The sequence below is a fragment of the Copadichromis virginalis genome, linkage group LG12, assembly GCF_057382275.1.
Source record: "Copadichromis virginalis isolate Kocher_CV1m ecotype Utaka linkage group LG12, C_Virginalis_male_GT1.1, whole genome shotgun sequence".
Lineage (NCBI taxonomy): Eukaryota > Metazoa > Chordata > Actinopteri > Cichliformes > Cichlidae > Copadichromis > Copadichromis virginalis.
The window spans coordinates 6,700,082-6,727,974 of record NC_140629.1 but is presented as its reverse complement, the minus strand read 5'-3'; the positions used below and the strand labels follow the sequence as shown (position 1 = coordinate 6,727,974).

The window sequence follows — 27,893 nt, the reverse complement described above, 5'->3', positions numbered from 1 at the left end:
TGTGTTTGCTGATGGTCTACATCAACACACATGTGAAGGTTCAGCGTGCATTTTTAATCATTCCAGTGAAAGCTGGGCTCATAACAGATAACTACTGGAAACTGATAAGATGCGGTGCTTTTCTTGTATGCTTCCAGTTATAGACTTTGTTCTTTAATATCGTCCTTTTTCGTGTGTGTGTTTTGATACTATGGCATGAAAACTCCCACAGCTGTTGGGCTGTATTACATAAAACCTGGCAGCGTCTGGCAGCAGTGGGATTCAGGATTGTTTAAACTGGATGCCCAGTGGGAGCAGCAGAGCAGCCGCCAGAGAGGCGAGAGTTCGAGCTCAAGCAACAGCTGATGACTCCTCCCCTTCTCCCTCCATTCATTTTTTATTAACTGCGGCACGGTGCGGCTGACGACCTCGCTCTAACATCAGACACCACCAACGATGCCACCGACCGCAGTAAACACATCGCGCTCGCAGGATACCAAACCAGGCCCCCGCCAGGTTTGGTCACTAGTAACAGAAACCCAAAGCAGCCCAGCGAGGCAGTGCCGAAAGAAATGTCTGCTAATTGTCATTAATTAGAAATGAAACATGACAATAGTTCAGGGTTTTGCAAGTCCTTAATGACTGCATACAAGTGAGGCAATTATTGGTGACTGTATAAATTAAAATGTCACATCAAATTCCACAAGGACCTATGAGATGTGATGTTTTGAAATCCTGGGAGTGCTTTTTCTTTTACAATCTCGGCGAACATTTACTTTTCAACCAGTGCATCTAAAGTAGAGCAGGGCGATATGACCAAAAATATTTATCACGATATACATTTGAAAATTTGCGATAACGATATAACTGACGATATAATTGACACTAGACAAAACACTTTAAAACTCCACAACTTTATTAGTGCAAAAAAAAACAAAACAAAAAAAAACCCATCAATGATTTTCACTTAAACAAGCAGCTGTTTTTTATGTGCATTAGAATTATATAAAATTTAACAGTGCAAATTTCTTGCTGACAGTTTAACCAAAAGGCATTTCCAGTGGAAACTGGCCGACATATATTCAGCATAACCATGTATAATATCCACAAAACTTAAAAAGAGGTTATACACACACAATACGGTAATATTATGTTGAAGCACAGTATGTATCACTCCGCGAGGCTCCTGCCTACGATAGCCGTAATGATCCGACAATCCATCAAGCGGTGCGGCTTCGTAGCTTAGCAAAGTCGTACTAAAACATTTGACAGATTTTCGAGCGCCGTGTACATAAAATAGTTTCGAGGTCAGTAAACACAACCAGAATTTGTACATAAGGCACACGGGATTATAAGGCGCACTGTCGATTTTCAGAAAAATCAAAGGATTGATTTTAAGTGTGCCGTATTTTCCAAACAACACGGTAATAACGACGGCCCGCTAGCATGCTCTACCAAAAATAGTGTTTTGTTGTGTATCTGACGGACGAAAGCTAAACCAGTTGCACACCACTGAAGTTGCAGCATTTTTACAAACCAATTCTGGTTCATCCGTTTCATTCAACGGTCCGCTTTCTCCCTTCTCGTTCTCCGTCGCCGTCATGCTTTTTCCACCATGTACGTATGAAAACAAAGGCACTGCACATGCACGTTTTACCCATATTCTATCACGATATTTCATTTTCTTATCGTTGCCCAACATTATACCGTATTACCGTGAACGGTATGATATGGTCCAGCCCTAATCTAAAGTGACTTCTGAAGCAGGCTGTCCTCAGTGTAAGACCAGAGGTGTGTCAAGTGATTATGCGGGTACACTGGGTAATTATTTATCTGTCTTTTTGTAGACAGTCTATGTGCTGCACAGTGCTATGTGTCCAGCTTGTTTTGATGAAAACTTGCTTCAAGCTCGCTGTCTAATTCAGAACATTCAGAAAGAGGTTTTACTCATGAGGTATCCATCTCAAAAGTTCCCTAAAACTGAGGTTGTTAAAAGCTTAACAGTCAATATTTGGTATGGCCATCTTTATTCTTTCTTGCTTCTAGCTTTCTTATCATTTCTTTAAGTAGTCTTCAGGAATAGTTCTCCAGGTTTCTTGAATGACATTCACATCACTTTTATGGATGTTTCTACTTTTTGTGTTCTACTTCCATTATGTGTCTTTCTATCCAGGTATGCTTTTACTGCATTGGCAGTGTGTTTGGGATCATTGTAATTGTCTGCAGAGAGTATTGCATGGTGGATTAAAAATAAAACGTACTTTTCTGTGTTCATATTATGATCAATTTTGACAAGATCCCTAACACTGCTGACTGAAATGCAGCCTCAAACCATGACAGAGCCTCTAACGTGTTTTACAGATATAGTAGACGCTCACTGCTGTACCTTTCTCCTGACCTCCTGTATCCATATTGACGGTGTGAAAAAGTTGGATTTATTATTTTACAAGATATTTCAGGACTAGATGCATCTCTCAGGTCTTGTATCAGGTCTTTGCTGGATTTTTTTCCTTGCCTTTGGCTGATGGCTCTTGGGAATCTGCTATTGGTACAAAAATACTATTTTTTCCCTGTCAAACTGTGCTATCCTCGACATTTTTTATAGATTCAACTCACAAAATGTGAACAAATTGGGTCATATTGTGACAGGCTGCTTGTAACAAACCGCCTACAAACAATTTAAAATTTGCTCTTTCTAACTAGATATAATACTGGTTCAACCTTTTCTATGCTGAAAAAATAAGTGAAAAAGCAGCCTCTGTCCAAACAAACCCTTTCTGAAATTCTGGAGAACTATTGCATTTTTAAAGACCGCTTTAAAAAAAAAAATACTACAAAGTCTGGCAAAACACAAAGAAAGAAGGAGTGGCTTGTTTTACAATAACGTGCATTTGATTGCAGAAGCTATGTTATTATTAACCCATTTGGTAGTTTTGTTTAAATAGTCTTTACTTCCCATAATACAGTTTGTATTTTCAGGAAGTAAAGATGCATCTTTCATTCCTTGGAAAAAAAAACTAATATTGTTACATAACATAACAAATGCCCAAAATAAAGCATCAACAAGAAAGATCTGTTCAAAGTAGGCCAGTCTACCAACTACGGGAATTCTTCACAGTCACAGTTTACACAAATTTGAATAAACCATTAGCTGCACTTCTTTACTTACTGAGTGGAAACCTCACAGAACAGTAAATACATCGAAAGCTAACACTGAATGGAAGAGGTGATGTCAAACCCTCCACTTCCTGAGTTTGTACTATACACCAAACCACTTACTACACAAACACACACACAATACGCACATGTGGTGCCGGCTAGCTGGTCACGTGACCAACCTTGGACGCCGAACGCCAGCTAAAATTAAAGCAATGATGTCATCAGACATTCAGTGTTGCCACGGAAACTAGGTCAGTATTAACCCTTTGCCGATGAGGCCGGGGATTCCAAAGCTCGACGAGTGATTAATAAACATTCCATGTGCCATCACGTACACAGCAGCGTCAGGGTTTCTACTCTGTCTCTGACTCGTTTCCCACCTGTGTGAAGTTCACCTCGTGCATAAAGAGGAAATCCTGTGCATAGGCGTGGAAAAAAAAAAAGAAAAAGAAAAGAAAGAAATCACACGAGCGCAGTCTGTCTGTCTGTAACCCACTGTGGTACACCTCTCAATTCAGCTTTGCTTCCTGAACAGCAGAAAAACAAACTTGCTTTCAAACTCACTTTAAACCATTTTGTTTAATGTTCTTGGGGCTGTACATGCCTAATGATACTCTGTAACTGCTTATTTTAGTTTTCTAAAATGGTGCCCTCGGTCTATTGGGTGTAGACTGTGTTTGCCTGTGTGCGACCAGGGAAATGTTTGACAAGGAAACAGATCTTGGTCGAGATAAACACTCCACCCAGGATCCGCACGGCAACCATGACCCTCTGCAAACAGGAGCTCAGGACAACTATAAAGGCAGAGAAACTTGTTAAACACAAAAAAGATTATATTCCCCCTTTAAACCAGATGGTTGTATATACCTTGCAGATAAAGAGCTTGCCCACATATGGATTGGGATTAAAGCAGCTTAGAGGTAAGATAAAGTAGACCATAGAACCATGCTAACCCTATTTATGACATTTGAAACTCACTGACATATATCACTGCAGATGTGGAGGTGAATCTATTTCGCTCATCTAGGATTTCAGGTCGCTCTCGGCGCACGTGACAGAAGTCAGATCAAAGCTGTCTTTTTCCCCTTTTGGGAGAGGACTTCACAAGATTCTTAGAACTCAGACAATTGTTTGATGTTCAGTAAATTCCTTTATGAAACTTCGCACGCCGCCCGTCCACATGCCTTTCCACATAAACAGACGAGTGTGCCCCGGACCGGCGAGCTGAGGCAACAGCAGCACTCAGCAGCGACACGCCACAGGTTACTACGCCCGACAATCAACTACGTATACGCATGCGTGACCCACTAACTTTTACTCCCTTTACCTCATTTGACTCCAGAACCTAGGAGAAGCAGGACGGCCTCCCCAGCTCATGAGCCAACGTGCAGAGTTCCTCCTCCTCCTCCTCCTCCTCCCCTCCTCCTTTCCAGGGCCTCTTGTATCTACACATGCCTTGCTCTGGCACCAATCAGCGGGCAGCGTGGGACGCTTTAAACTGAGGATGCCGCCACTTCATCAGTAAGGGCGCTTTAACTTGGCGCGCCTCAGACATAAACTCGGAGCAACTGTATTAAACAGAGTCAGTTCCCAGGCGGCAAAGACCGGGTGTGAAGACGAGACCAGGGATCTGGCACAACTATATTCCACTTAGAGATGATACGAGGGATAACGCGGCATCCACCGGGGAGAGGAGCGTATGACATACCAGCGACAGAGCGAGGACAGTCACAGCTGTGTAACAGTTACACTGGTTAAAGCAATTCTTACACACATGCGTAATCAAGTTTTTTGTTGTTGTTGTTTTTTAAAGAACAGGCAAACAGATACAGACCGACTGAGAAGAGGAAGTGATCACTGGGCTGACTAACCATGACATTAACACCTCATCCAACAGCAGCAAACGGGCAGAGATTATGCATAGACGCAGACGACAGACATGGGCACAAACACTATTTCAAACCCACCCATCAAGTGTCATCTCTTACCTCAGCTGCCAGTTCTGGGCTTCCCAAGCAGCCTTGACCGTTGTCGTCCAAATATTCCACCTTTACAGTCATTCAACAGAACAGGGATTGGGGGGGCAGAGAGAGAGAGAGAGAGAGAGAGAGAGAGAGAGAGAGAGAGAGAGAGGGAGGGAGGGGAAGAATAAGAATCAATAGAATAATGCGACAAGGGCCTGTTCAAAAAGACTCATCATTGAGCATTAATGTGCCACCTTTACAGCTTTGCACAACGGCACACGGGCTCTGCCATCCGCAGTCTCTTCATCCCATTCCTGTCAACCTCAGCGACCATCAAAAAGCGCAAATCTGTTTTCTTTGATTTCTGCTCAAACAGTGAGCCGGCACTTCCCTCTGCTGCCGGGACAGCGAATGAGAGACGCAAAATAGATTCGATTTCAGTTATAGAATTATGTAATGTCTGTATCCCGACTTGGTGCAACCTTTCTAATATATATATGTCTGATCATCTGATATCAGCATACCCCCCCCCCCCCCCCCCCTTTAATCTTAGGGGGAAAGAATCCAAAGTGGACGGGTTAAGTGAGAGAGGCATGGAATAGATGGAAATGGTAGATCAAAGCAGGGCTGATCTTTATTATTATTGGAAAACAATAGCAACCCCCCCCCCCCCCCCCCCAAAGAAAAAACCTTCTTGTCTACGCGACCCCAATGTTAAATTGTGTGTTGTGTCTCGAGTTGAGTCCCGCCAACCTCCGATACCCCCCCACCCCACCCCCACCCCCACCCCAAATCCCCACCACCCCCACCACACCACTCCACGCCCCCACCCACCCACCTATCAATCCTAAAATAGTCTGGAGTGATGAATATTTACCCTCCAAGCCTCTGAGCTGCCTCGGTTTGTACTCCTCCGTCCGCTGGCCGAATCCCCATCAGAAGACTCCGGCTCCCTCTCTCTCTCTCTCTCCTTCAGCCCTATCTCTCTCTCTCGCTCTCTTTCTTCTCTCTCTCTTTCTCTCGTTCTCTATCGCTCCACTCCTCTTTCTCGGTCTCTCGGTCTCTCTCTCTCCCGTCTGTGTTGCAGCAGCCCATTCAGGAAGCCATCTTGTGTTTTTATTCTGGCTTTACATGAGCCCTCTCTCACTTATTCTCTTGCTCTACCCCCGTCCTCCCTCCCTCTCTCTCTCGCTCCTGCTCGTATGCCAATAGGTCTACCGCACACACACGCGTTCATATGCATACACACATACACACACATACAAGAGGGATTTTTTTTCTAAACGATCGCTATCGCTCTTTCCTTCCTGCTGATATTTCTCTCTCTCTCTTCTCTTTCTGTGAATGTCCCCTCGACCACCCCCTCCCCCCTCTCTATTTCTATACAAACATATACACTCGTGATAAATGCACACACACACATATACACAGCTCGCCGGAGAGACGTCACACTAGAGATAGCACACAAAGGCAGCACGTCCACCAATCAGAGGCCCGGCTGAGCTGCTGCTAGGGTGAAACCGAAGGAGAGCATGTGAGGGTGGTGAGAGAGGGAGAGAGGGGAGAGATCGGAGTGAGAGAGAAAAAATAAGAGCAGGTCAAAAAAAAAAGAAAGGGTCTCCATTTTCATGTGTGTGTTTGTGTGTGTGCAGCACCATATAAGAATGGCCGACATAAAGAAACAAAGTGAAGGTGGGCGGGAGGTGTGTGTGTGTGTGTGTGTGTGTGTGTGTGTGTGTGTGTGTGTGTGTGATGTGGGGGGGATGGGTCCTCTCTATGCCTGTCAATTATCTCCTGAAACTGGCCTTCCCTAAACAATGCCTCTGGTATGTGGTATTGCCGAGCACCATCTGTGTCAGGGCTGCCTGCAATAAGTGGACTGGACTGCACAGTGCACGCATGCATGCACCCACACACACTCTCACACACACAAACACTCTCGGAGACAGCAGACACCCCCGCTCTGATGGGCAAAATTACACAGCAAAGCCCAGTGTGCTGACTCAAAGCAAGAGAAGTGCTGTTGTTAAAAGCGATGCTGTTGTGCGCTCCTGTAACAGCATCGCAAATCATCACCTGCAACTGTGTTCGCATGCAAACATGAGCTTAAAGGGCTGCCAGGAACTTGCGTTTCCTTTTTACGGTCTCTGTGTAAAAGACACGCCGAGCATATTTCGAAGGCCTGCGCTCATAATGTTTATATTCTGAGTATGAAAGATCATCTCTGGATTGGATCTTTTTAAACTCGACATCAGCACGAGTCCTGAACATCATCTCCGAAAACCAACAGGATCGGAGAGTGCGTGTGTGGGAACTGTTCGGTCTAAATCAGCGATCGGATACCGCAACCAGAATGCACTTTCACCAATCAACTTTATATGAAACGGGAAGTTAAGCAACGATTAAAAAGAAGAAGAGGGCAGCGATGTATTTCTGCAAATAGGCAATGATATGAGAAAGTGAGGGGGAAAGAAAAAAGGCAGCTGATGGATTAGAAAACTCTGCAAAGACGCGACAAAGCGAGCGAATGTTCAGGCAGCCTGGTGAAAATGGACAGACAGCGAGAGGTGGGCAGAGATGGAGGGAGAGTCGAGAGAAAAAGGCAGAGAGGGAGCTGAAGGGCGGCGCGGCGCGGCGAGGCGAGGCGAGGCAGCCACACGGTGACACAGCATTTTGTAGTGTTTGCGCACTCGTATGGCACGGGAAATCCCCTCTGCTTACGTCAGATGGGGGGCCACGTGTGTGGATGAATGTGTGTGTTTATGTCAGAGCAGAGTGGTGTTGGTCGCAAGCTGGACAGCGCGAGTGGCTGCTTGGCTTTAATTTGCTTCGTTACAGGTAGGCCAGCATAGGAGACGCACTTTAGCCAGCAGTAGGTAGCACAAGGTGTATTAGTAAAGGCAGGAATACGAGTAAGCGTGGTGAGACAGATAGTAGATGATGGAATCTGTTTCTGTGGGTTGGAATAAAGAAAACGCCTATAGAGAACAAAGCAAAAGCATTGATTATAGTAAAAGTAGAAATATTAGCAGAGCTGTAAAGAAGTTCATCCTCTGCTATATGGTGCCAAGCTTTGACTGAATTGGATGGATGTTTCCTTAAACAATGAAGAGGAAGAAGATAATCCACCACATCTCTCCAAACACCAAACCTTCCTCCCCCCTTTAGTCTTTTTTACCATCCTCCAGCAGACACCTGGTAGTCGCTGACAGAGCATAATCACAGCCCCAGACAGTGCCATAATCCCAAACTATACATGCCTTCATTTAACTTTGCTTCATTCACACAGGTCCTGCCTCTCGCTGCCACCTGCAATTAGAGTCTTCCCAGACTTGGACCAACTCACACAAACACACTTATTTCACAGACAGACCACAGAGAGGCTCATTAAAGCTCCTCTGGTTGTGTGTTGTCTAAATTTCACGAGGTTGCAGGTGGAGGGCAGAGCTGGCCTGCAATTAGACAAAGTCTAATTAATAGCATTGATTGGGCTAGCCACCCCAGCTCTGTATGCTCCACATCCTTCTATGAACCCTAATCCTCTACTTCATTCACATGAACAATAACAGTCACCTGTCTCGAGGGGTTTAAAAGGGAAAGAAAGCCTTTAAAGCACATTATCCACATGCAACAGTGAGCTGCAGTTTCGCGGGAGAGAATGAAGGATGCGGTTTGCAGCCAGTCAGGAACTCAGCTGCTGCATCCATACAGAGGATAGAGGGCAGAGATAGAGGGACTGCGGGGGAGTGATACTGACGAATGAATGATGAATGGATGGCCACATCTTTTGCACATCTTCTGAGCCTCCAGAAGAGATCATTTTTGAATGAATCTGTGGAAAACACTGCATATCCTTATAGCTTTGAAGGCTACATGGAATCTTGGCCCTTGCCGTGTTGCTGTCTTGGCGAAAAATGAAGAAATATAAACCATATAACTGTGGCTCTTCTATGTAGCAGTCAACACATTATCCTTACACACAGGGTCACAAGCTAGTGTATCTTTAGTGTCAAGGGGTCACCACCAGTGTTGGTCAAGTTACTTGAAAAAAGTAATCAGTAACTAATTACTGATTACTTCCCCCAAAAAGTAATCCCATTACTTTACTGATTATTTATTTTCAAAATTAATTAATTACTTAGTTACTTAGTTACTTTTTAAAAACACGATTTACAACCTGAAGAGGTGTTAAAGCGATAGATCTTTCAGCCCAATTCTACTTTTTCTACATAATCCATCATACAAAATGTAATCAAATGGAAAAGTATCTTTTTTTAACTTGTTTTATCAGTTTGAATCTTTTAACTTTATGCATCAAGCAAAAATTTAATTATATGCAACATTCTCTGACTTGAATAAATTAGTTTAACATTTAAACCTATTTTCTGCACATTCCAGCACATAAAATAAATTTTTTTTGTGTTTACACTCACTCTTTCAAATAGATGCAAGTAAAACACAGCAGAAAATAAATCACATCAAAGACTCAGCGGTCCTGTTGCTCTATTTTCACCTGTAAAGCAGGACTGCAGTGGGCGGAGGTTTACCCTGGTGCAGGTGTGCCGCGGTCAGTTGAAGAATCCGCGAGTTTCTCTGTGAATTTCCCATTACGTCGTTGCGCACTCGGTGCTTGCTTGGAAGTTTAGGGGGATTTTTTTCGCTGTAAAAAGAAGTTTTCTTCCCACGCACGATGGACGCTAATGTTTTTGTCACTTTTTATGGAATCAAACTCAAAGTAAGGTCAGTACTTCCACGCTTTAAACGCTGCACGCTCATACTCTCTCCCACAATCGATATGTGATCCATTGTTGATCTGCACACAGCTGTTGTCACTAACGGCGCACTCGCTTACGTCACTGTCGTGAGTAGGGATGGGTATCGTTTAGGTTTTATCCGATACCGGTGCCAAATCTGTACTTTTGAAACGGTGCCGGTGCTCAAACCGGTGCTTAAAGAATGGAGAACACAAAATTGGTCCAAAAACCTCTCATGTTCAGCTGTTTCCCTCTTTTTCTTTGGTCATTTTAGCCTTTTTGGCCAGGGTGAAGGGAGTATCTGCCATCAAACAAGAAGACAGCCGCATGTAGCTATGATGATGTTTGCTAGTTCACCTTATATGCATTAATGTAATAACGTGGTTAGCCTTCTCAACGTAAATTACACACGAACAACATTAAGCTACTCACGCAGAGAAGAACGGCTGCTGCTGCCATCATCATCCGTCATCATTTCTGCTACGCTGGCAGGGCTAGGGGCCAGGACTCTATTCTTCGGGTTTTTGGGGGATGTTGCTCCAGGTCCGATAACTGGCACCACACCCGCAATAGATGCGCTCGGTGTGAGGTCTCGCAGCAAGCTATCAAATACGGCGCATTTCTCGGCTTTTAAAAAGACGCTATGCGTCGCCAGCTGTTTCATCGGATTTGAGGAGTTACCTCCTTTGACAGTATCACAGTATCAGCTTAAAGCACTTGTTGCTGCTGAGTTTGCATATTTTGCTGTGAAGTACAGCCAGACTTTTGACCGCTTTGCCTTGGGCATTTTTAATCTGTAGCTCTGCTCTAAAAGAACGTACGTACCTGGGCCCGCCTACTATCCTCGGAAACGTAAAATGATTGGTTAGAAGTGTATCACAGCTCAGGAAAAAAAAGCACCGAAATAAAGCACCGAAATGTGCGCTGCTTTTCGGTCTGGTTACTACCGTTTATGTGATGGCACCGGACACCGGTACCCATCCCTAGTCGTGAGACATTCTCGCAAAAAAATCACGGTTTTAGTAACGCAGTAACGCAGCGTTACTACGGGAAAGTAACGGTAATCTAATTACCGTTTTTGCAATAGTAATCCCTTACTTTACTCGTTACTTGAAAAAAGTAATCAGATTACAGTAACGCGTTACTGCCCATCTCTGGTCTTCTCCAGCCTGATCTCTGATCACCACCTAGTGTAACCCTTGTACTGGTCCCAATCCTGGATTATGGGAGGATTATGCCAGGAATGGCATCTGGTAGAAAATCTGTGCCAACATGCAGAAATAAAGGAGTAGCTAAAAGTACTGAAAAATGTAAACATAAACTGGTAGTACCTCCTAATTCATGCTACATATACACTTTGTTTACTCGCTGACATTTGACACTTTCAATAATGCATACCCCCACGATCAATAAGATCTGGTTCCAGTTTTACACACATGCATTTTTTAACGAGTCTAGTCCTTCTAGCAGCTCTGTTAGGCTGAGCTTTGAGTTGCAATGCTAATGCCGACACGCTGATCTTTAGAGGGAAAGTCACAGTTTTACAATGCAGTGACTAGGAAAGAAATATGCAAATGATTACACCACAACATCAAGATTTTTGTGGCTTTTAATGATTTCTAAACTGTTCATTTTCCAGGGTGGAAAATGTCCAGCATACATTTTTAATGATTTAAAGAAAGACAAGAATTTATTGATTTTATTTATTTACTCTATCTTGAATTTTGTGGGTGCACAAAAGTATTTTTTGAACTACACTACTGGCTAAAGACATGGATCAGTGAACCTGTCACTTTGCCAAGGTCTGAAAGAAGACCCAAACTGTCACTCTGACAGGAAACTAGTAAGGATGTTTATCAACAACCCAGGAAACATTAATCAAGGCACAAGCCTGCCATTAACTCAAGACTGTTCATAGTGAAGCGAGTTTTACATTCATCATGGACTGAGAGGAAGCTGACCAAGAAAGAAGGCAATGCTCCAAAATCTACATCTTCAAGGCTTAACTAAAATTTGCAGGTGTCCACATTGCCCATGTGGACACCTGCAAATTTGCCAAACGCCAAACGCCTTCTGGAGAAAGGTTTTAGGGTCAGATGAGGCAAAGATCATAATGACAACACTAATGTTTAGAGGAGTAAAAGTAAAGCTTTCAAAACTAAGAACACCGTACCAACGTCAGGTATGGTGGTGGTAGCATCATGCTCAGCCGCTATTTTGCTGCCAGTGGTACTGCACAAAGTGGTTGGAATAATAAAGAAGGAGGACTATCTCCAAATACTTTGCCTCAAATGCACAGCTGGATGGTTGAAAGTTGAACATACTTGAACGTCATGGGACAATCATCCCAAACACACATTAAAACATGCTAAAATTAAGCTTGTGGAACCCCTTCCTAAAGCCCCAACCTCAACACAACTGAAAAATTTGTGTTTTGTTCTAAAAAGTTAAGTCTGTGCAAGGAAACCAAACAATTTAAAGGAACCCTAGCAGTTCTTCAAGGAAAAGAGGTCAAATATACAGCCAGAATTATGCCAGAAACATTAAATTTATATATTTACCCATATGGAAAAGATATATATAAATCTTATAAAGTTTTTATCTGTCTTGTATGAAACTTGTATGAAAAGCATACAAGAGTGAAAACAGATATAAGATCCCTTGAAAAATTTTATAATGAAACTTGTATGTTTTCTATACTTACTAAAAAAATATATGAAAGTAATGAGAAAGTGGCCACTTTCATGAGTAAATCATATATGTTTTTACTATTTCTTTTCCATATGGGTAAGCTTGTATGTCCTGTGTGGATTAGAAAAAATCCCAAATAAATCCAAACTTGTGTGCCCAATTTTTATTATTTAAGGTCAGTAAAGATGTGTGCTGTATAATGATTCCACCCTGGAGAAAGAACAGTTGAAAGAAATCATTAAAAAAAAATACCAAGACATTAGTTACCATGATGAGTGCATGCAAAGTGTATGTATGCAAAATCATGACCACAACTGTATGTGCAACTGTAGTGGAGCAGCATGGAGGTGGTGCTCCAGTAAGCAGAAAAACTGTCTGAAGTCTGAGCTTTTAGCTGCCAGGGATTACGTTTACACAGACTGATCTCACTACTTGAACTTGTATTAACAGGTTTCAAATAGTGATGTTTAATTCAACATTGAAACAGTACTTATATGACCTAATAAGTGCGCACTAAAAACTTAACAATCCATCCACTGGCTGCTGAAATCCATCAGTCTGGACCAAAATGGACTGACCAAAGCACAGATCAATATATGCATGTTTTCAGTCACTAGTGTGGCTCAGAAAATACAGGCAGAGTAAATTAGTGAACAATAAGTGTGAGAGAATTTAGAGAAATGGCACATATAGACTTCTATTGCCCTAAAAGACAAATAGATAAACTTCTCAACCAAAGTTATTTCTCTGTCAGTTTAACATACATGGTAAAGTTCATTGTTAGCAAGGATGTGGATGGTATGAGACACTTTTGTAGTATGACTTTTCCACAGTGCACAGTAACAGGAGGTCAGCTAAATTAAATTGTGCACCCTATGTAATATTTTCTAGTAGAATGCATAAGGATCTCAGCTAAGCTTTAGCTCAGCTGTTCTGCTGGAATTGTGGGATGATCATGACTTTGTTGTCTGCCTGTAGTAAGATCGTATCTGACCATGATGCTATGCTCAGATATAAAGTTTAAAAAGTTTCCCGTCATATCTTTGTCTCAAAGGCATGCACTTTTTTCTCCAAACAGTGGCATCATAAAACACTGAGTCATTTGTCTGTTTTCATGCTCAGCTGCTGTGTTGCATGGTTTTTGTTCATGGGTTGTTGCTGCTACTTCAGAAGCCATTTAACAGACAAGACAGGACAGGCCAGAAGAGTGCTGATAGTAACCATTATTTTGTGTTTGTGGCTAAGCAAACATCATACCTTTTCCTCTAGATTTTGATTGTCAGTTTAAACTCCTAGACAAACTGTCTGCGGTGTGTTATTTACATTACTTTTATATTGACACATATAAGAGACTGATAGAATAGTATGAGCCAAAACAACAGCAAAAATCCCATCACAGAGAGTTTTGTATGCGCAAATGGAAGCATGTCAAGCAGATTACAGTCTATAGGAACCTGGTTATTATCAGTGGGGTGCTATCATTCCAAAACTGTTGCTTGTGCAATATATGATAATTTTTAATTCTATTATTTTAGTGTGCAAATTCTTCTCTCTCATAATGATCTTAAAGCATATGAAAACAAATCCAATTGTCTTTCTAGGCATATTTGTTGGGAAAAATTCCAAAAATTCAAGGTGCTTGTTTTGACGCAGTGTGTTTTCCTTCCTTGGTCATGCTTTTGCAGCCTGCTTCTCCCCCTCCAATACTGCTGACCATTTACTGCATCTTCCCGTCCTCCTCTTACTTGACTTTACGGCCCATCCCCCTGGGTTAAGATGCTGGTGCATGTAAAAACACACATAGTCCCACGCGCGCACTTCCATTAACACACACAAGTGAGCACTTTTAAAACCCTGCACTCTGTCTCTCTCTTTCTTTACACACACATGCACCCCCACGCACACACAAATAGAAAAAACGGCCCAAGGTTAACCCCCACCCTCATTTGAAAACCTCAAGAGGTCAAAGGACAAAGCACAGGCAACTGCCGGAATCTTGGGTAACCGTCACAGTTAGTCCACTCGGTCTGCTCAACTGTCTTGTTGACTTTTTCACTGCCTTATCTTACTGAGAATATTCATGTAAACTGCAACACTTGCAAAACCTTGATGGTTTCAACATTACCCATCAGTATCACACACAACATATATACACTCCCACTGTGGAACTACATTTAAAGTAGATAAAGATCTATCTACTTTTCTGACTACTCAAAACAGAGTGAACAATTTAGTTCCAATAGAATAGTTTCCAGTGGGGCTGTTGTCCAGGAGTTGTTCTTTTTACTTCTAAAATTAACAATATATATATAATTTGTCCAAATTTTTGCAAATAAATGCTTTGGAATTTTTTCTACCAAGCAGTTTGTTTTGTTTGTTACAATACAGAGCATTGCATCACTTTATAAAATGTAGTACATCGAGATATCTGGGCCATTTGAGGTTGATTTGCACATTGTGACTCACATTGTGAGGAATTTTTCCTCTAAAGTAACTAATTTAACATGAACTCTCCATATATGACGCATGCAACTGTCCGTCCCTTTATAGTCCAGCAAAAGTTCCTTCTATCCATCTGAACGAACATCACTAAGAAGACATTTGTGATCATGTAATGATCTGTAATAAATGCTCGCTCTTTCGTGCTTCTCTGGCTAAAAAGCAGAACAAGTTTGCAATCTAATGATGTTGGTGTATTTTAGGCAGACAATCAGCAAACACTCTCAGGCAAACAAAAGAAAAACAGTTTTTGTGCTTTACTTGATGTCCTATGAACGAACGTTCCCATGAAATGCACTGAAATGGATGGATGTTAATCGATATGATAATATTTGTATGATAATTTGCCCATAATTTTACTGTTGTGGTCAGGTTTTTTCAGCCTGCCTTTAGGAAGAAAAAAAAAACATTTTACACAAAGCACGTTGATACTTCTGGTATTCTAAATCTACAGTATAAGCAGTATTACGATAACTCAAGTTAAGAGACAAGATGTTTTCACTCCCAACTTGTCATATACTGATGCTTGATTAGGAATCCTTTTTCCTTACTATTTACTCCTGTAAAATCTTTTATTTACATGCTGGGTAAGGCTTCAGAATGCAGTTTTGAAAGATGATGGTGAATAACAACGGTCATTCATCTAATTGCATCATCAAATGACTTCCAACCAGAAGGCAGGAAGTCAAATTCTGCCCTGACTTGGCTCTTTCTGTCAGTTAGGTTAAGTTAGGTTAAGAAAAAAACTCTTGGTTTGGGTTTAAACATTCCTTCCCATCAACACATTTACCATCCTTCCATTTCTTTAGTTACCTACAACAGTAATGACACTGGCTTTCAGCTACCTTTTCAGACAGTCCTTGCACACTAAGATAATCCTATAGGTCCTGACCAAGCATCAGAATTTGATGGGTTGGAAGTGCTAACGGTTTGTATGAGATTGCAAGCGTTTCAGTACCTCAACCACGTCCCACTCGTCCCGCCTCTTCTTCAGCTGTTCACATTTGCGCAGCTTGCAAATCTGTTTGCCCGTCTTACGGTTCAAACAGTTTGCGCAGGTACCGCAATTCTCTTTGCGGAGACAAGGAGTGCAGGCTCCACATTTCTTTCTTCTTTTCTTCTGGAGGTCAAGCGTGGCTTCCAGCGAGGCGTCCAATGGAGACAGAGAGAAGAGCCCTGCTTCCTGGTGCTCAGCTTCGATATATTTGCTCAATGGGGATGTTGTTTCTATGCATTTCCTTTGCAACTGAAGAGACTGAGCCTCCCCCATGTCCGCGGGGAACTCGTAAACATTCTCAGGTGCCAGACTCGTTCCTCCCTTCGGCCTGGGCATAATGAATGTCCTGCTTTATTTGTTCAGTTCTATTATTTAAAAAGACTGAAAACAGTCGACATACATGCAGTTAAGTTTAAAAAGTAGAGTTTAAAAGCAACATCTGCTAAAATCTCAATATGGCATAATCATCTGGCTGCTCTTAAAAACAGATTGGGAGATGGATAACTTGTCTTGGATTAGTCTTTGAAGATAACTTAACTTGGATGTTAAACCAGCTGCTGCTACACAAGTTAGATTGATGCTCATTTTGTCTACAGGTAAGATGGCATTATCAATGTAATGCTTGTGCTGCTGGTCACAGGAATGGCCCTGGAGAATCTGTGTGGTAACTTCCAGTCTGGAGTCCATCTATCCCAGCTTCCCTGTGGTATGGCCGGCAGCCCGCTCATGGCTTTGTGTACGGAAGCCAGGCTCTGTCTAAGTGTGCAGAGACAACAAAGGCAAAGAGGGAGAGGACAAAACATTTAAAATCAACATCAAAACACAAAAAGAAGTTATTTGTCATTGCGAGGTTTAAAGCGTGGGGCCCAAAAGTCTCAATGTGTTATTGCCTACTCTTACACATTTATTTATATACAACTGGCGGCTTCACATTAAATGCCCAACATTAGAGTTCAGCCTGACTGCTGTCTGGATATCGTCTGGTTTCTGAACACAGCTGTCGGTGCTGTGCATCCAGTTGGCTCATAGCCATACAAGCCTACGTGAGCAGTTTGAGAAGATACTGTGTTATAATGGCAGGCCCCACATGGACAGGGGGGCTTATGTCTCCCTGAATGAAAGGAGGGGGGTGATAAGTTGAAGCCAGGGACAGTCTTCTTTGTCTTGTAGTCGCATGCTCCAGTCAACCATCAGTAAAGTGAATTGTGCTGAGAAAACCCACGGTTTCTTTGCTACTGCCTGGTTTCACAGCCTGCTCACAAGGTGCTTTTAGCACATATCAAAGGCAACCTAAACCACTTTACCTCCAATGAACATGCTGTTTATTGTAACTTTTAGATGATCTCTAATATATACAAGTGCCTTCAAGGGTGGGGAAATTTAAAAAGAGGTCACAATGATTTTCTGGGGAGATATAAAGTGACAACCTCTGAGACTGAGAAGTAAAGTGGAGATGCTAAAAAACTGCAGTTCATCTAATGGCCACTTGAGACCATTAGATGAACTGCCTCAAAAGCAAGTCATTCCCCATAGACTCCATGCTAAAAAGCAACCTTCGGAGCTTTAAAAAGGAGCTTTTATACAACCTGATACAACAAACATTTGTTTGCCTCTTATGGACAGTTCCCCCTTTAATAAATAATCTATAGTAACGCTGTTATTTTATAACTGGACAATCGTCCATCTGGATACTTGGATTAGGGGCATGACCTCCTCTAATTGGAGGTTCACTGAACTGTGGCATTCCAGGATCCTGTGCTGTTTGTGCCTTTTGGAACATTTTAATCCACTTATTTGAGAAATAATATTACTGGCTGTGTAGCAGTCCTACAAACGGTTCACAAAGGTGGTGTTTCCCTTGTGGTAAGTGAAATTCTGTTATTTTATTAGTCTGTTACTAAGCACCTATAAGTAAACATGTGAGTCTGTCCATTGCACCAGTACAGTTAATGAGCAGAGCTTGCTAACCGAACTAGCTAGCATTAGCTGATGACTAAATACTGCCCCTCATCCAAGTATGGCCAAAAACTAACATCAATTTGCAAAATGTGGAGTTTATGGAAGACAAACAAACTACTTACAACCTGTAAATCTAGGTCTATGAGGCATTTATAGTACCCTTATATTTGAAGTTTTGCTAGTTGGCAGCTTTGTTTCCTAGCTAACCTTAACTAGATAGCACCCTTAAGCTACCAAACAGATTTATTCCAGTAAAAATTTTAGCAATTACTCATATAACATTTGGTGTAAAGACAAACCTATAGATGTCCTCTGCAGCAAGGCAGCGTAGAGTTAACATTAAAGTAAGCTGGAATGACAGCTAATGTCATTACAGTGGCACTACTTTTTAAGGACACAATAGCAGTCGCTCACGTAGCTGTCAGTTAGCTGATAAGCAACAGCTGGAAGTTGATAAGCGGTGACAATGTTGCAGAAGAGTTTTATTGAAGTGCCATTATCTGTGTAAACATGCAACAGTGTAAATAAACTCTGACTCATAGCTAGGATATTAAACTACAAACACTGCGCTGCACAGCCGCAGCACGCGCTCCGGCAACTACTCAAGAAGCACGTGGTTAATCAGCAGTTGTGTCGTCTCTTTAATGTGCTGCGGCCAGTGTCAAGTCTGCATGAGCACCCCTCCCCACCCAGACTGCTGTTATTACTGTTACTGTCCACGTGCTTACCGACAGGGACCACTGCAGGGCGCCCGGCCGCCCAACACCGATCAAAGCAATCAGATAAACACTTAACAGCCATCCTTAGATTTACATTACGATAATGCCCATTATCTGGCCTTCAATACACAAAGAGCAGATTGGGCTGTAAGCGAGGGCACGCGGTTAATTGCCCCGGGTGCCAAAAACGGCACGTTAGCCGAGCTTCAATACACATTTTTGATTTATATTCATGTTTAAAACTTACCTGCTGTGGGGAATTAATGCGAAGCTGCACATTTATTTTTAATTTTTTTTTTTTTTTTTTTTTTTTTGGAAAGCGTTATATTGGTATATAACATATAACGTGTGCTGCTCAGAATTTTTCGTTTCTCGGTTGTTAAAACAAACAAACAAAATCGCTGCTGTGAGGGAAAAAAACATCCACATTATTATAATGGCGAGCGATAACTTACCACTAAATGCCGCGATATTCCTCTGTCGCGACAGCCTTTAAAGTGTTAGAAAATGGACATAAAGTTAAGCGAACGAAAAAAATAAAAATGTGAATATTCGAAATGATAAAAAAAGAAAAGGAAAAAAAAGGTTTAGAAAGAAGTTTAGAAATGTGCTAAAAAAAGCGATGCACGAAGGAGAAGAGTGAGGACAAAGTTGGACCCAAATGACATAACTGACTTTAAACGGCTCAGTCTGGTCGATGGGGGGGGGGAGGGAGGGAGGAAAAGGTAGTAGATTGTCTTTTGGAGGGGTTAAAGTAAATTATGGACTGGAGTCCAGCCAGATGGAGCAAAGACACAGGGCTGATGTCACACATCTGGAAGTGGAAGTTACCATAACATAATCCAATGAGTCTTACCTTTAAAAATTATGTTTTATATAAGATCTTGAGAAGCAGTTAGTGTGTTTCAAACCAGATGTTTTGACATCATGAAAAAACCCAACAACACTTTAATCCCATTTAGAAAAAAAACAGGACTTATTATTACTTATCAGTAATTTCTGATCAACAAAACATTGCCATCTTATCTAACAAATTGGCACTCCTATCTTTGCTTAAATGGAAATGTGTTTTTAAATATTTACATATTTTAGAAACCTACATCCACAACTCACCTACAGCTGAGCACGTCTGATAGTTACGCTGGGTGTATTGTGCAACATTTAATGTTGGTTAACTTCAAAACTGGACGCATTTTCTGTATATGCAGTCAAGAGAATCTTTCATTTATTTTTTTAATTTCACTTTGTCATAAAAAAACTGCACTCCAAGACTGCAATCCTTCACCAAAAAACTTGATATTCTCTACAAACAATGGATTTTATTTAATCCATTGTTTGTAGGGATCCAGAAGGATGTGTGAATCTGTATTAGCTTGTGACATTAAGCCAGTGTCTTCTAATTTCTCTTAATTTACTTTGAAGATATGATGCCAAATGTTATTTTCTTGTTCTATACAAGTGAAGCCACTGAATACAGAAACTGGCATCTGTTTTTGGCTGCCAATCATCCTGGGCTAAGCCCCTCCTCTGTGAACAATTTCATATAGGGTTGCTCATAATAGCTCCAGTAATCGCACACGTACAAGCAAAGAGACAACCTTAAACCAATTGCTTCATTGATGGATGTAATCATAACTTCAAAGGACAGTTTGACTCTTGTAACACAATATCATATGTGGAAAACACCACATTATACACATTGAGTAATCAGTGTTATTGCTCGGTTATAACACATCAAATTCTTTATTTTTTTTTCACTGTTTTTACACTCCATTGGAGGCTGTGTAAGAAACACAAACATTTTGCTGTAATCACAAAGCATTTCTTCTGAGGTACCGCGCTGTTATATCTTAACACACTTTTGTTTTCGTTCTACTCTTAGCTGATAACACCAAACTGTATCTGTAGCAACCATGACTCTCCAAGCCAGCTTTATGAGACCACAATGTGATGGTGGGCTGATTCCAGCCGAGACCCTGAGGCACAGATGCATCACTTTATTACACTCTTATTGATTCATCCAGCTCACCAGTTTCCATGGCGACAATCATAATCTTATGTTTATACAATGTATGCAAAGACAAACTTAAAACAAAAATGCACATCATACTATAAAGGCTGAGATAACCTTTATGGAGCATTTGGACCATAGGGTTAAGCACCAAACTGTCAGGATCAACCTTATTTTCCAAGAAATTTAATGACAACATTCTGTAATTAATCACAATTACAGCTGAATAAAAAGAGGTGAAGATGCGTGGCTTTCTGGTAATAAATAGCTAAAAAAAAAAAAAAAAAAAGTCACTGTATCATTCTTATTTGCAAACAAACAAACAAACAAAAAACTTCAAAGATTGAGGACCGTTTCAGAGACACGTCTAATACATCAGCATGCTGACTCCAGTGTTGCAGACAATATCATCAAACTGCAGCAAAGAAGAAACAAAGAACAGAATAAACAGAAAAAAGAAGGCCCAGGGTGCTGGGAAAAAAAAAGAAAACCTGGACAGCAGGATAAGAAGTATAGTGTGGATTTTCACTGGCAGTAACAACTCTTTGGAGCTCAAACAGTTATTGTAGGTCCGTGCCATTTCATTTGAATTTAACTGCTTAAATGTGCTACAGCACTGTCAAACAATACTTTTTACCTTGCAGTGTCATCTGAACCTAGAATCGTAGATTCCTGGCATAATGTACAGGTCACTACTTCATAATTAATTCTAATTTCTTTGTGTAGAAGCTCTCTTTTAATATACTCTAGGGTCCATTTATCCAGTAATCCAGCCTTATCTAAATACATGGATTTGGTTTGTTAACACCGTCAGTGAAAATCCTGTAAACGGTGTATTATATGGACAAATCTTTATTGGGTTAGTGTGGTTTGTCTGAGTTCAGCAAGGACAGTGTTGGAAATTTTTTCGGACACTTGCTTCAAACTTGCCTGATTTAGGCAAAGTTCTACAACAGAGGTTTCATGTCTATGTGTAATAGTCCACTCAGAACTGCTACAAGGAGCCTCCAGTTTGTATTGGTAAGCCTTCATGGGTAAATGCATAAGCACAAGGAATGTACCAACTCCTCTTTCCCATCACATCACCCCTTAGTCTCATGGTGGCTCAGTCCGGTTGTCACAGAGAAGCAGTCTTTAAGTCCGGACCTGGAACTTACCAGCCTTGGTCATGTACTTGATGCCTTTGAAAGGTTTATACTTCTCACCATACATGTCCAGCCGATTCACTTTCAGTCCTGATGAAGGAGAGAAAAACATCAAGAATTTATTAGACTTATGTGTTACTGGAACAGAACAAATACCAGGGTTAACTATCTGGCTTGATGGTGGAGGGCTCTTCTAGAGATGTTTCAACTAAAACCTCTACAGAGATTTCAACAAGAGATTCCTAAAGCTCCAAAGGCTTTGTTTGCTCTGAGTTTAGTATTACCGTTACATTCTGTGTCACACTGTAAAACATATTTTCATAAATGTGTCAACCCTTGGTGAAACTTGAAAAACTAAGATGGTTGTTTTATACTTCACTGAAAATAAAATCTATTTCCTGGTGTCATGCAAGGTTTATTTATGGGTGTAGCGCCATCTAGTGGTCACCATCTCACTGTTCCCCTACAATGGGACTGTCAGGTGGTTGTCAGCTGACCAGACTGAGCCTAACTGTGTGGGGGTTGAATTAACTTTTCTGTGGTTTAAAAGGCAAAGTGGAGCTCATTTTCACTATTACAGTGAAATTGTCAATCTCATTCAATGTTCAGCTTGGTCACTAAGTGCAAGAAGAGAGAGGATCACAAATAAGAAATGAAGGAATTCTTGAAAGGCAACAGTCACATGTACATGAACATGAGGTTCAGATGGTGTGTGTGTACCTGAGATGGCCATCTGTTGGATCTTGAACTGAATATTGATGGTGGGGTTCTCATCAGGTTTGGATGCTCCAGCCTGCAGGCTCATGGTGCCCTTCAGACTGGGAAGCTTCTGTGGGTTGATCTTGCCAACATCCCATGTCAACAACTGGTTTAAAAAGAAAAAAAATGCACCAAGATGACAGAATTAAATATTTTGTCTCTTAAACATATTCAGATAATTCGGGTTTATATATTTATTCATTCTATTATTTACACTTCCCTTCATCTGTGTTTTTGTGATATAAAGATTGCTGCACAGTTACCTTTGTGACTGGGTCAAAGGTGTATGTTCCCTGGGAGGGGTTCAGGTTGGCATTGAGGACGCCCCGAGGAAGCTGGCTGCTGACTAGGACCGACTCCACGGCCTTGCCCATTGTCTGTTTGGGGCCCAGGGTCAAATCAAAACGCCCCTGGGAACTTCCCTCCCGGAAGGTGATGTTGTGTTTCACGTACACTGGGATGGCTACCAAACTGAAGGTGATAAAACAACATCAGCTATTAGACAGTGGAATCCTACTTTATGGATTAGCATTTCTGTTTATATCCTGATTAGATACATGTAATGAGTCAACTATGTGATTAAATGTTGCTACTAGCCAGTTAAACTAATTATTCATATTTTAGGACACTGACTATAGTTAATAGTTTTGTCCATCTATCACTGGCTGGGGCTGCAACACTCCTCTCTGGTGAACAGGAAAGTAAGACAGATTCCACAAACTAAAGCAGGATTCTGAACTAGAAAATGAACGGTTGTATGTTGCCTGTGTCACAGCAAAGTACTAACTTCTGAGAGCTGACGTGGTAGGAGAGCAACCGGAAGTTTCCATCGGGTGGGATGAAGGAGAGGATCCGCTCGGCTTCCCAGCGCTTGAACCGAACACATGGGTGGAAACTGACATCATCCAGCAGCCGTGGATTCTGCGAAAGAAATGCAGTGGGTCAGGAAGATTAGTGGTGAAGTTTCAAAAACATTAAAATACTTTTAATATCTTTCCATTTCTTTTTGGTATTTACCCAGTGTACCCTGTAAGAACACACAGCACTTATTCCAGCAACACTTTACACAGTTGTGATGTTACTGCATGAAACGTGGGATTTTCGTCAGCAAGTTTCACTGTAAATTTTTGTGGACATTCAGATTAGACACACTTCAAAGGAATTTGCACTGAATATTTCAAACTGTTGGACACCATAACTGTTGGATGCAACAATTAAACCTTGTAAATAAAGTAGGCAGGAGAGTAATCTGAAACAAAAACTCAGTTAGTCTGACTTACACTGATCTTTCCTCTAGTCAAAACTGGCTGTTATAGCAGAGCTACGCTATAAACAGACAGGTTGACTGTTGTTTTAAAGTCCAATAGAGGTCCAGTCATAATATCGATCAGATTGTTGCAATGAAATAATCAAATGTGCACGTCGTTGTTTTTATTAAATCCATAATGGAATGATCCTCCACATAGCAAAGCCTATTTCTTTCAACATATTTCTACCATATAATCTACCTATGAAATCAGTCTTATCTGCTGCACAGTGAACTACCACATCTGGATGGTTGCCTCTCTGAGAAGCAGACCTCGAGTCAGCAGACGTCAAAGTCTCAGAGAGCGTTTCAGTTGCCCTTATGGGGCATGTTTTTTCTTGACCTCCTTAGTTTCATTTTTTTCCTGTTCTAAAGGATAACAAAAACCACATCATGATCACAAACTCTTGCTAGAGACTTCAACAAGGACCTCCAGGCAAGAGTCAGAAAGAACAAAGAGACAGGAAGAAAGAGGCAATGCAGGGGGAGAGAGAGAGAGAGAGAAGCTGATCACTTGAGCTGAAGTTTGATTACTGAAGTGTGTTTCTGTCTTGCATTGGAGAACTGCACGATTAAATTTTTGACTTTGTACTAAAAAAGGTTTTGCCCAAAATAGAGTATAACTAAAGAAATAAATATGCCATCAGAGAATGAGAAAAAAAATAAGTGCATGGTAACGATGTCAGCTTTTAGCACAAGCAATTTGCTCTTGTTAACATCACTGTAACATACATTTACTTGTCCAGACTAGTCGAGGAAACGTCACATGGCGTGGTGCAGGAAATAGCTATGACGGGCTCATGTAGGCAAATCGTCAGGCAGTGATTTTTGGAGAACTTGATTTGCTTTGGCTTTGTGTTCTTTTGGCAGAGCACACATTTTCAGTGTTGGACAGCTGTGTTTTTACTCCCAATTGTGGGAAGCCAAAATTGTAATCAAGATTAAAATGTGATTACTTGTGCTGCCCTACTTGCATATTACAGGAAGCTTTTATCAGGAAGTTTTATCATCAAAACTGTGAAGCAAAGTGCAGATACTCTGGAAAATCAGCTCCCTGCATGCTGCGGTATAAGAGAAAATAAATACATTCTCTGGCAGCTGAGCTCCTCTCAGTACTCTGGTCCAAAATGTGCACAGTGTGGGTGTGACATATTTCGAAGTAAATGTTACTGTATGTTTGACTTTTACTGTGAATATTAATTGTAATGTACAGCACACTGATTTAAATGTTTCCAAGCTGCACCTTGGAGAACCCCCTGCTTGCTACACAGTTATGACCATTTGTAATCATCTGTTATTTGTCTGGAGAGTTCACAGGCTTAAAATATAACAATATAGAGTTTGTGAAAAAAAAGAAACTCACCATGAATGAGAGGGTGAGATCAGGCATGCCCGTCAATTTAACGCAGGCATCGATGACTCCCTGTATTTCTGCTGTGATGGTGGAGCCTATGGGGGTGGAGTTGATTAGAAACAACAATAGAAAGCAAAAAAACATGTTAGAAGAGAAGGCAAGTACAAATAATTGTGTTGTAAAGCTGACATTTTATGTATTGTATTGGCCATTTTCTTTATTTTTTGACTGATTGACTAGAAACTCCTTTCAGGTTCTTCCTGATTCACAAGGGGTCACCACAGCAGGTAGCTCTGCGTGTGTGATTTGGCAGAGATTTTACACCCATCCTGATGCAGCCCCAAAAGGAATGAACCAGAGATCTTTCACTTGTTAAGCAAATGTGCAAACTACTACACTATGGAGCTACTGCCTTTCCGATTAAATGCGGATTAATAATTACTATGTCTCCCATGCATTATAATGCAAGCACACAGTGACATGTTTCACAACAAACAGTTGAAAAGAAATACCAGATTTATCGATGATCGCATCGATCTCCTCCACCACGTCGAAATAAGCTTCATTGTTTGTGTACTTGACCCCAGTGCGCCGCCAGGGGACTACAGACAGCTGGCCTGTAGGGAGCTGTTCACCCACATTGGTGCTGCCTGGAAGCAGAAATTAACAACAGTATAGGATCATGCACACAGAGTCAAACAGCTGCTGTAATATCCATGGCTCACACTGTCAATTGAATTCATTCAATGCTATTTAGATGAACTGTAATTGTTACTGAAAGAAGTTTCAGCTGTGTATGAACAAAGCATTAATGTTGCCTGAAATCAGGAAGTAAAAGCAGCACAAATAAAAGACTGAAAGACCTGTGATGGTGTTGACCATGGTGCGGAGGATGGTAGGAGGCTTAATGAGCTCTTTAAGAATGTTGGACTCTGTGGCCAGAGGAAACCCGTTATCCAGCATCTCCTCCAGTAGTTCATAGACCACTACCACATTGTCCTTGATGGCCGCCTCTGTACACACTCCAAAATAGTCCTGAGAACAAAGCACACAAGCAGGATATGCACTTTTAGTTAACTACAAATAATGATAAAAGTAGACAGAAACAGACATGAGAGGGGAGGAACAACCTGAAAGGTGTCTACGACTCTGTGCAGGAACTCGATGACAAAGAGCGGCGGGACCTCACTCTGGATGACCGCCACAAAGTAGATGTGATGCCTGAGCACACTGATAAGGTAGTGATGAGGCGTGGGGATAACTGGTGGGACATTCTCTGGCTCAGTAGCTCGCTCCTGGGCCTCAAAGAAGTAGTCGCACACGGAGCGGCTGACCACACTTTTCCAGTGCTTCTCCAGGAAAATATCCCCTGAAGCGTTAATTAGGAACAAGCTGTGGATCATTGTGGCTAAAGGCTGTTGGGAGGGAAAAACAAGGGACCACCAGAGGTTTTTAAATGAGAAAATGCTAAGACCAAAACACCATGCCTTCTGTTAACATAAAGAACAGAATAAGAAGGTTGTTTAAGTGTCGCATTAAACCATCAAGTGTGACAGTGAGGTAGCAGGCGCAATGGAGAATTTTACCCGAAGACAGACCCTATTCTCACATGACACTGGGAGTACCATGCTCTGCTCTCCGGATAATACTGTCTATACACTGTGCTTAGTTTATATATGAGAACGGCTCAAGTAACAGAGTAGGTCTACTGAGCTGAGACTGAAGTTCAGGGTTTCAGAAATTAAGAAACTAACTTACGATGGCTGAGAAATGTGACTCCAGAATATAAATTATACATGCGGCAAAGCTATCAAGTTTTAACCGGATATAACTTTACAACTAAAATAATTGCAACTGCTAAACTATCAAGTTTAAGAAAAACAGGCGTGTAACTAGCTAGCTAGCTAGCTGTTTCTATTAGATTGTAGATGAAGGCCTCCATCTCTCTGTACGAGATGCTACCTCCGTCCCTCCTCCTGCTTCAGTCTTATGACAGAAAGCTCCGTCACTGGGTCCAGGGGGTTAAAATACGTTAAAATAACGATGCTTTTGTTTGACGAATAAAATTGTAAGTTGCCGCTGGAACCATTTCTAAAATTGCAAGTGACTCACCGAAGACAATTTTCTGACGTTTTCGTCTCGCCTTTCACCTTTTTTTCCTCTCAATGAAAGATTAAGCCGACGTTGCTTCCCGTTAGGTGGAGCAGCAGATCCTGAGTGAGGAAGGATGGCAGAGCAGAGCGAACCAATCAGAAGAAAGACCAAGCGTAAAATCCCACCTTCTTAATAGAGGCATAGGCCAACAGTGCGGAAACTGGTGGCTCGTGACTTGGCTGTGATTGGTTTATAGCGGGAGAACGACGGTAAACACCAGTAAAAATCACCCGCTGATTGGTTTTAAGATGTACCTGGTCTGACATTTTGTTTGCGGGATCAGATTTCATCTTGTGGAGCTCTTTTTCGATTCAAACAAATATAGGAATATTTACATAGTCTGCCTCTTATTATTCATTTTTACGTGTATTAAAAAAAACCCACCGTGAAATTGCAAAGGCAAAGACAAAATGCACATAATAGCCCACAATCTGATATCCATT

General features: G+C 41.5%; 2 protein-coding genes and 1 long non-coding RNA gene across 4 annotated transcripts in view; 1 reads left to right on the top strand and 2 right to left on the bottom strand.

The window, feature by feature from the left end:
- Positions 1 to 19,187, bottom strand: part of tet3 (tet methylcytosine dioxygenase 3) — a 49,521-nt gene extending 30,334 nt beyond the window's left edge. The window contains exons 1-3 of one of the 2 annotated variants that reach the window (XM_085474511.1): positions 18,969 to 19,187; positions 16,005 to 16,799; positions 5,127 to 5,186 (exon numbers count right to left, since the gene is read on the bottom strand). In XM_085474511.1, the coding sequence (XP_085330637.1) occupies positions 5,127 to 5,186; positions 16,005 to 16,379 (435 nt within the window). In that variant the 5' untranslated portion in view covers positions 16,380 to 16,799; positions 18,969 to 19,187. Of the gene's footprint in view, positions 1 to 5,126; positions 5,187 to 5,979; positions 6,127 to 16,004; positions 16,800 to 18,968 lie in introns of those variants that run through there. The other variant, XM_085474510.1, reaches the window with a different exon arrangement.
- Positions 17,545 to 24,097, top strand: LOC146696394 (uncharacterized). The gene is made up of 3 exons (XR_014923244.1): positions 17,545 to 17,906; positions 22,884 to 23,113; positions 23,412 to 24,097. It is a non-coding gene; the product is annotated as an uncharacterized LOC146696394 (long non-coding RNA).
- ap3m2 (adaptor related protein complex 3 subunit mu 2) lies at positions 20,446 to 27,549 on the bottom strand. The gene is made up of 9 exons (XM_085474512.1): positions 27,409 to 27,549; positions 26,427 to 26,711; positions 26,160 to 26,331; positions 25,809 to 25,946; positions 25,306 to 25,391; positions 23,424 to 23,557; positions 22,900 to 23,107; positions 22,598 to 22,742; positions 20,446 to 21,967 (listed from the first exon to the last, which is right to left on the bottom strand). The coding sequence occupies exons 2-9, from the start codon at positions 26,697 to 26,699 to the stop codon at positions 21,867 to 21,869; spliced, it is 1,257 nt and encodes a 418-aa protein (XP_085330638.1). The 5' UTR covers positions 26,700 to 26,711; positions 27,409 to 27,549; the 3' UTR covers positions 20,446 to 21,866.
- Between the last annotated feature and the right edge of the window lie 344 nt (positions 27,550 to 27,893).

Excerpts from the sequence above, each read along its gene's own strand:
- ap3m2 (XM_085474512.1), bottom strand. The coding sequence starts at position 26,699 with ATGATCCACAGCTTGTTCCTAATTAACGCTTCAGGGGATATTTTCCTG. Across the intron at positions 26,332-26,426 it reads GAGTCGTAGACACCTTTCAG|GACTATTTTGGAGTGTGTAC; the intron begins GTTGTTCCTCCC and ends CTTTGTTCTCAG. Across the intron at positions 23,558-25,305 it reads ATCTCACCCTCTCATTCATG|AATCCACGGCTGCTGGATGA; the intron begins GTGAGTTTCTTT and ends TTTCTTTCGCAG.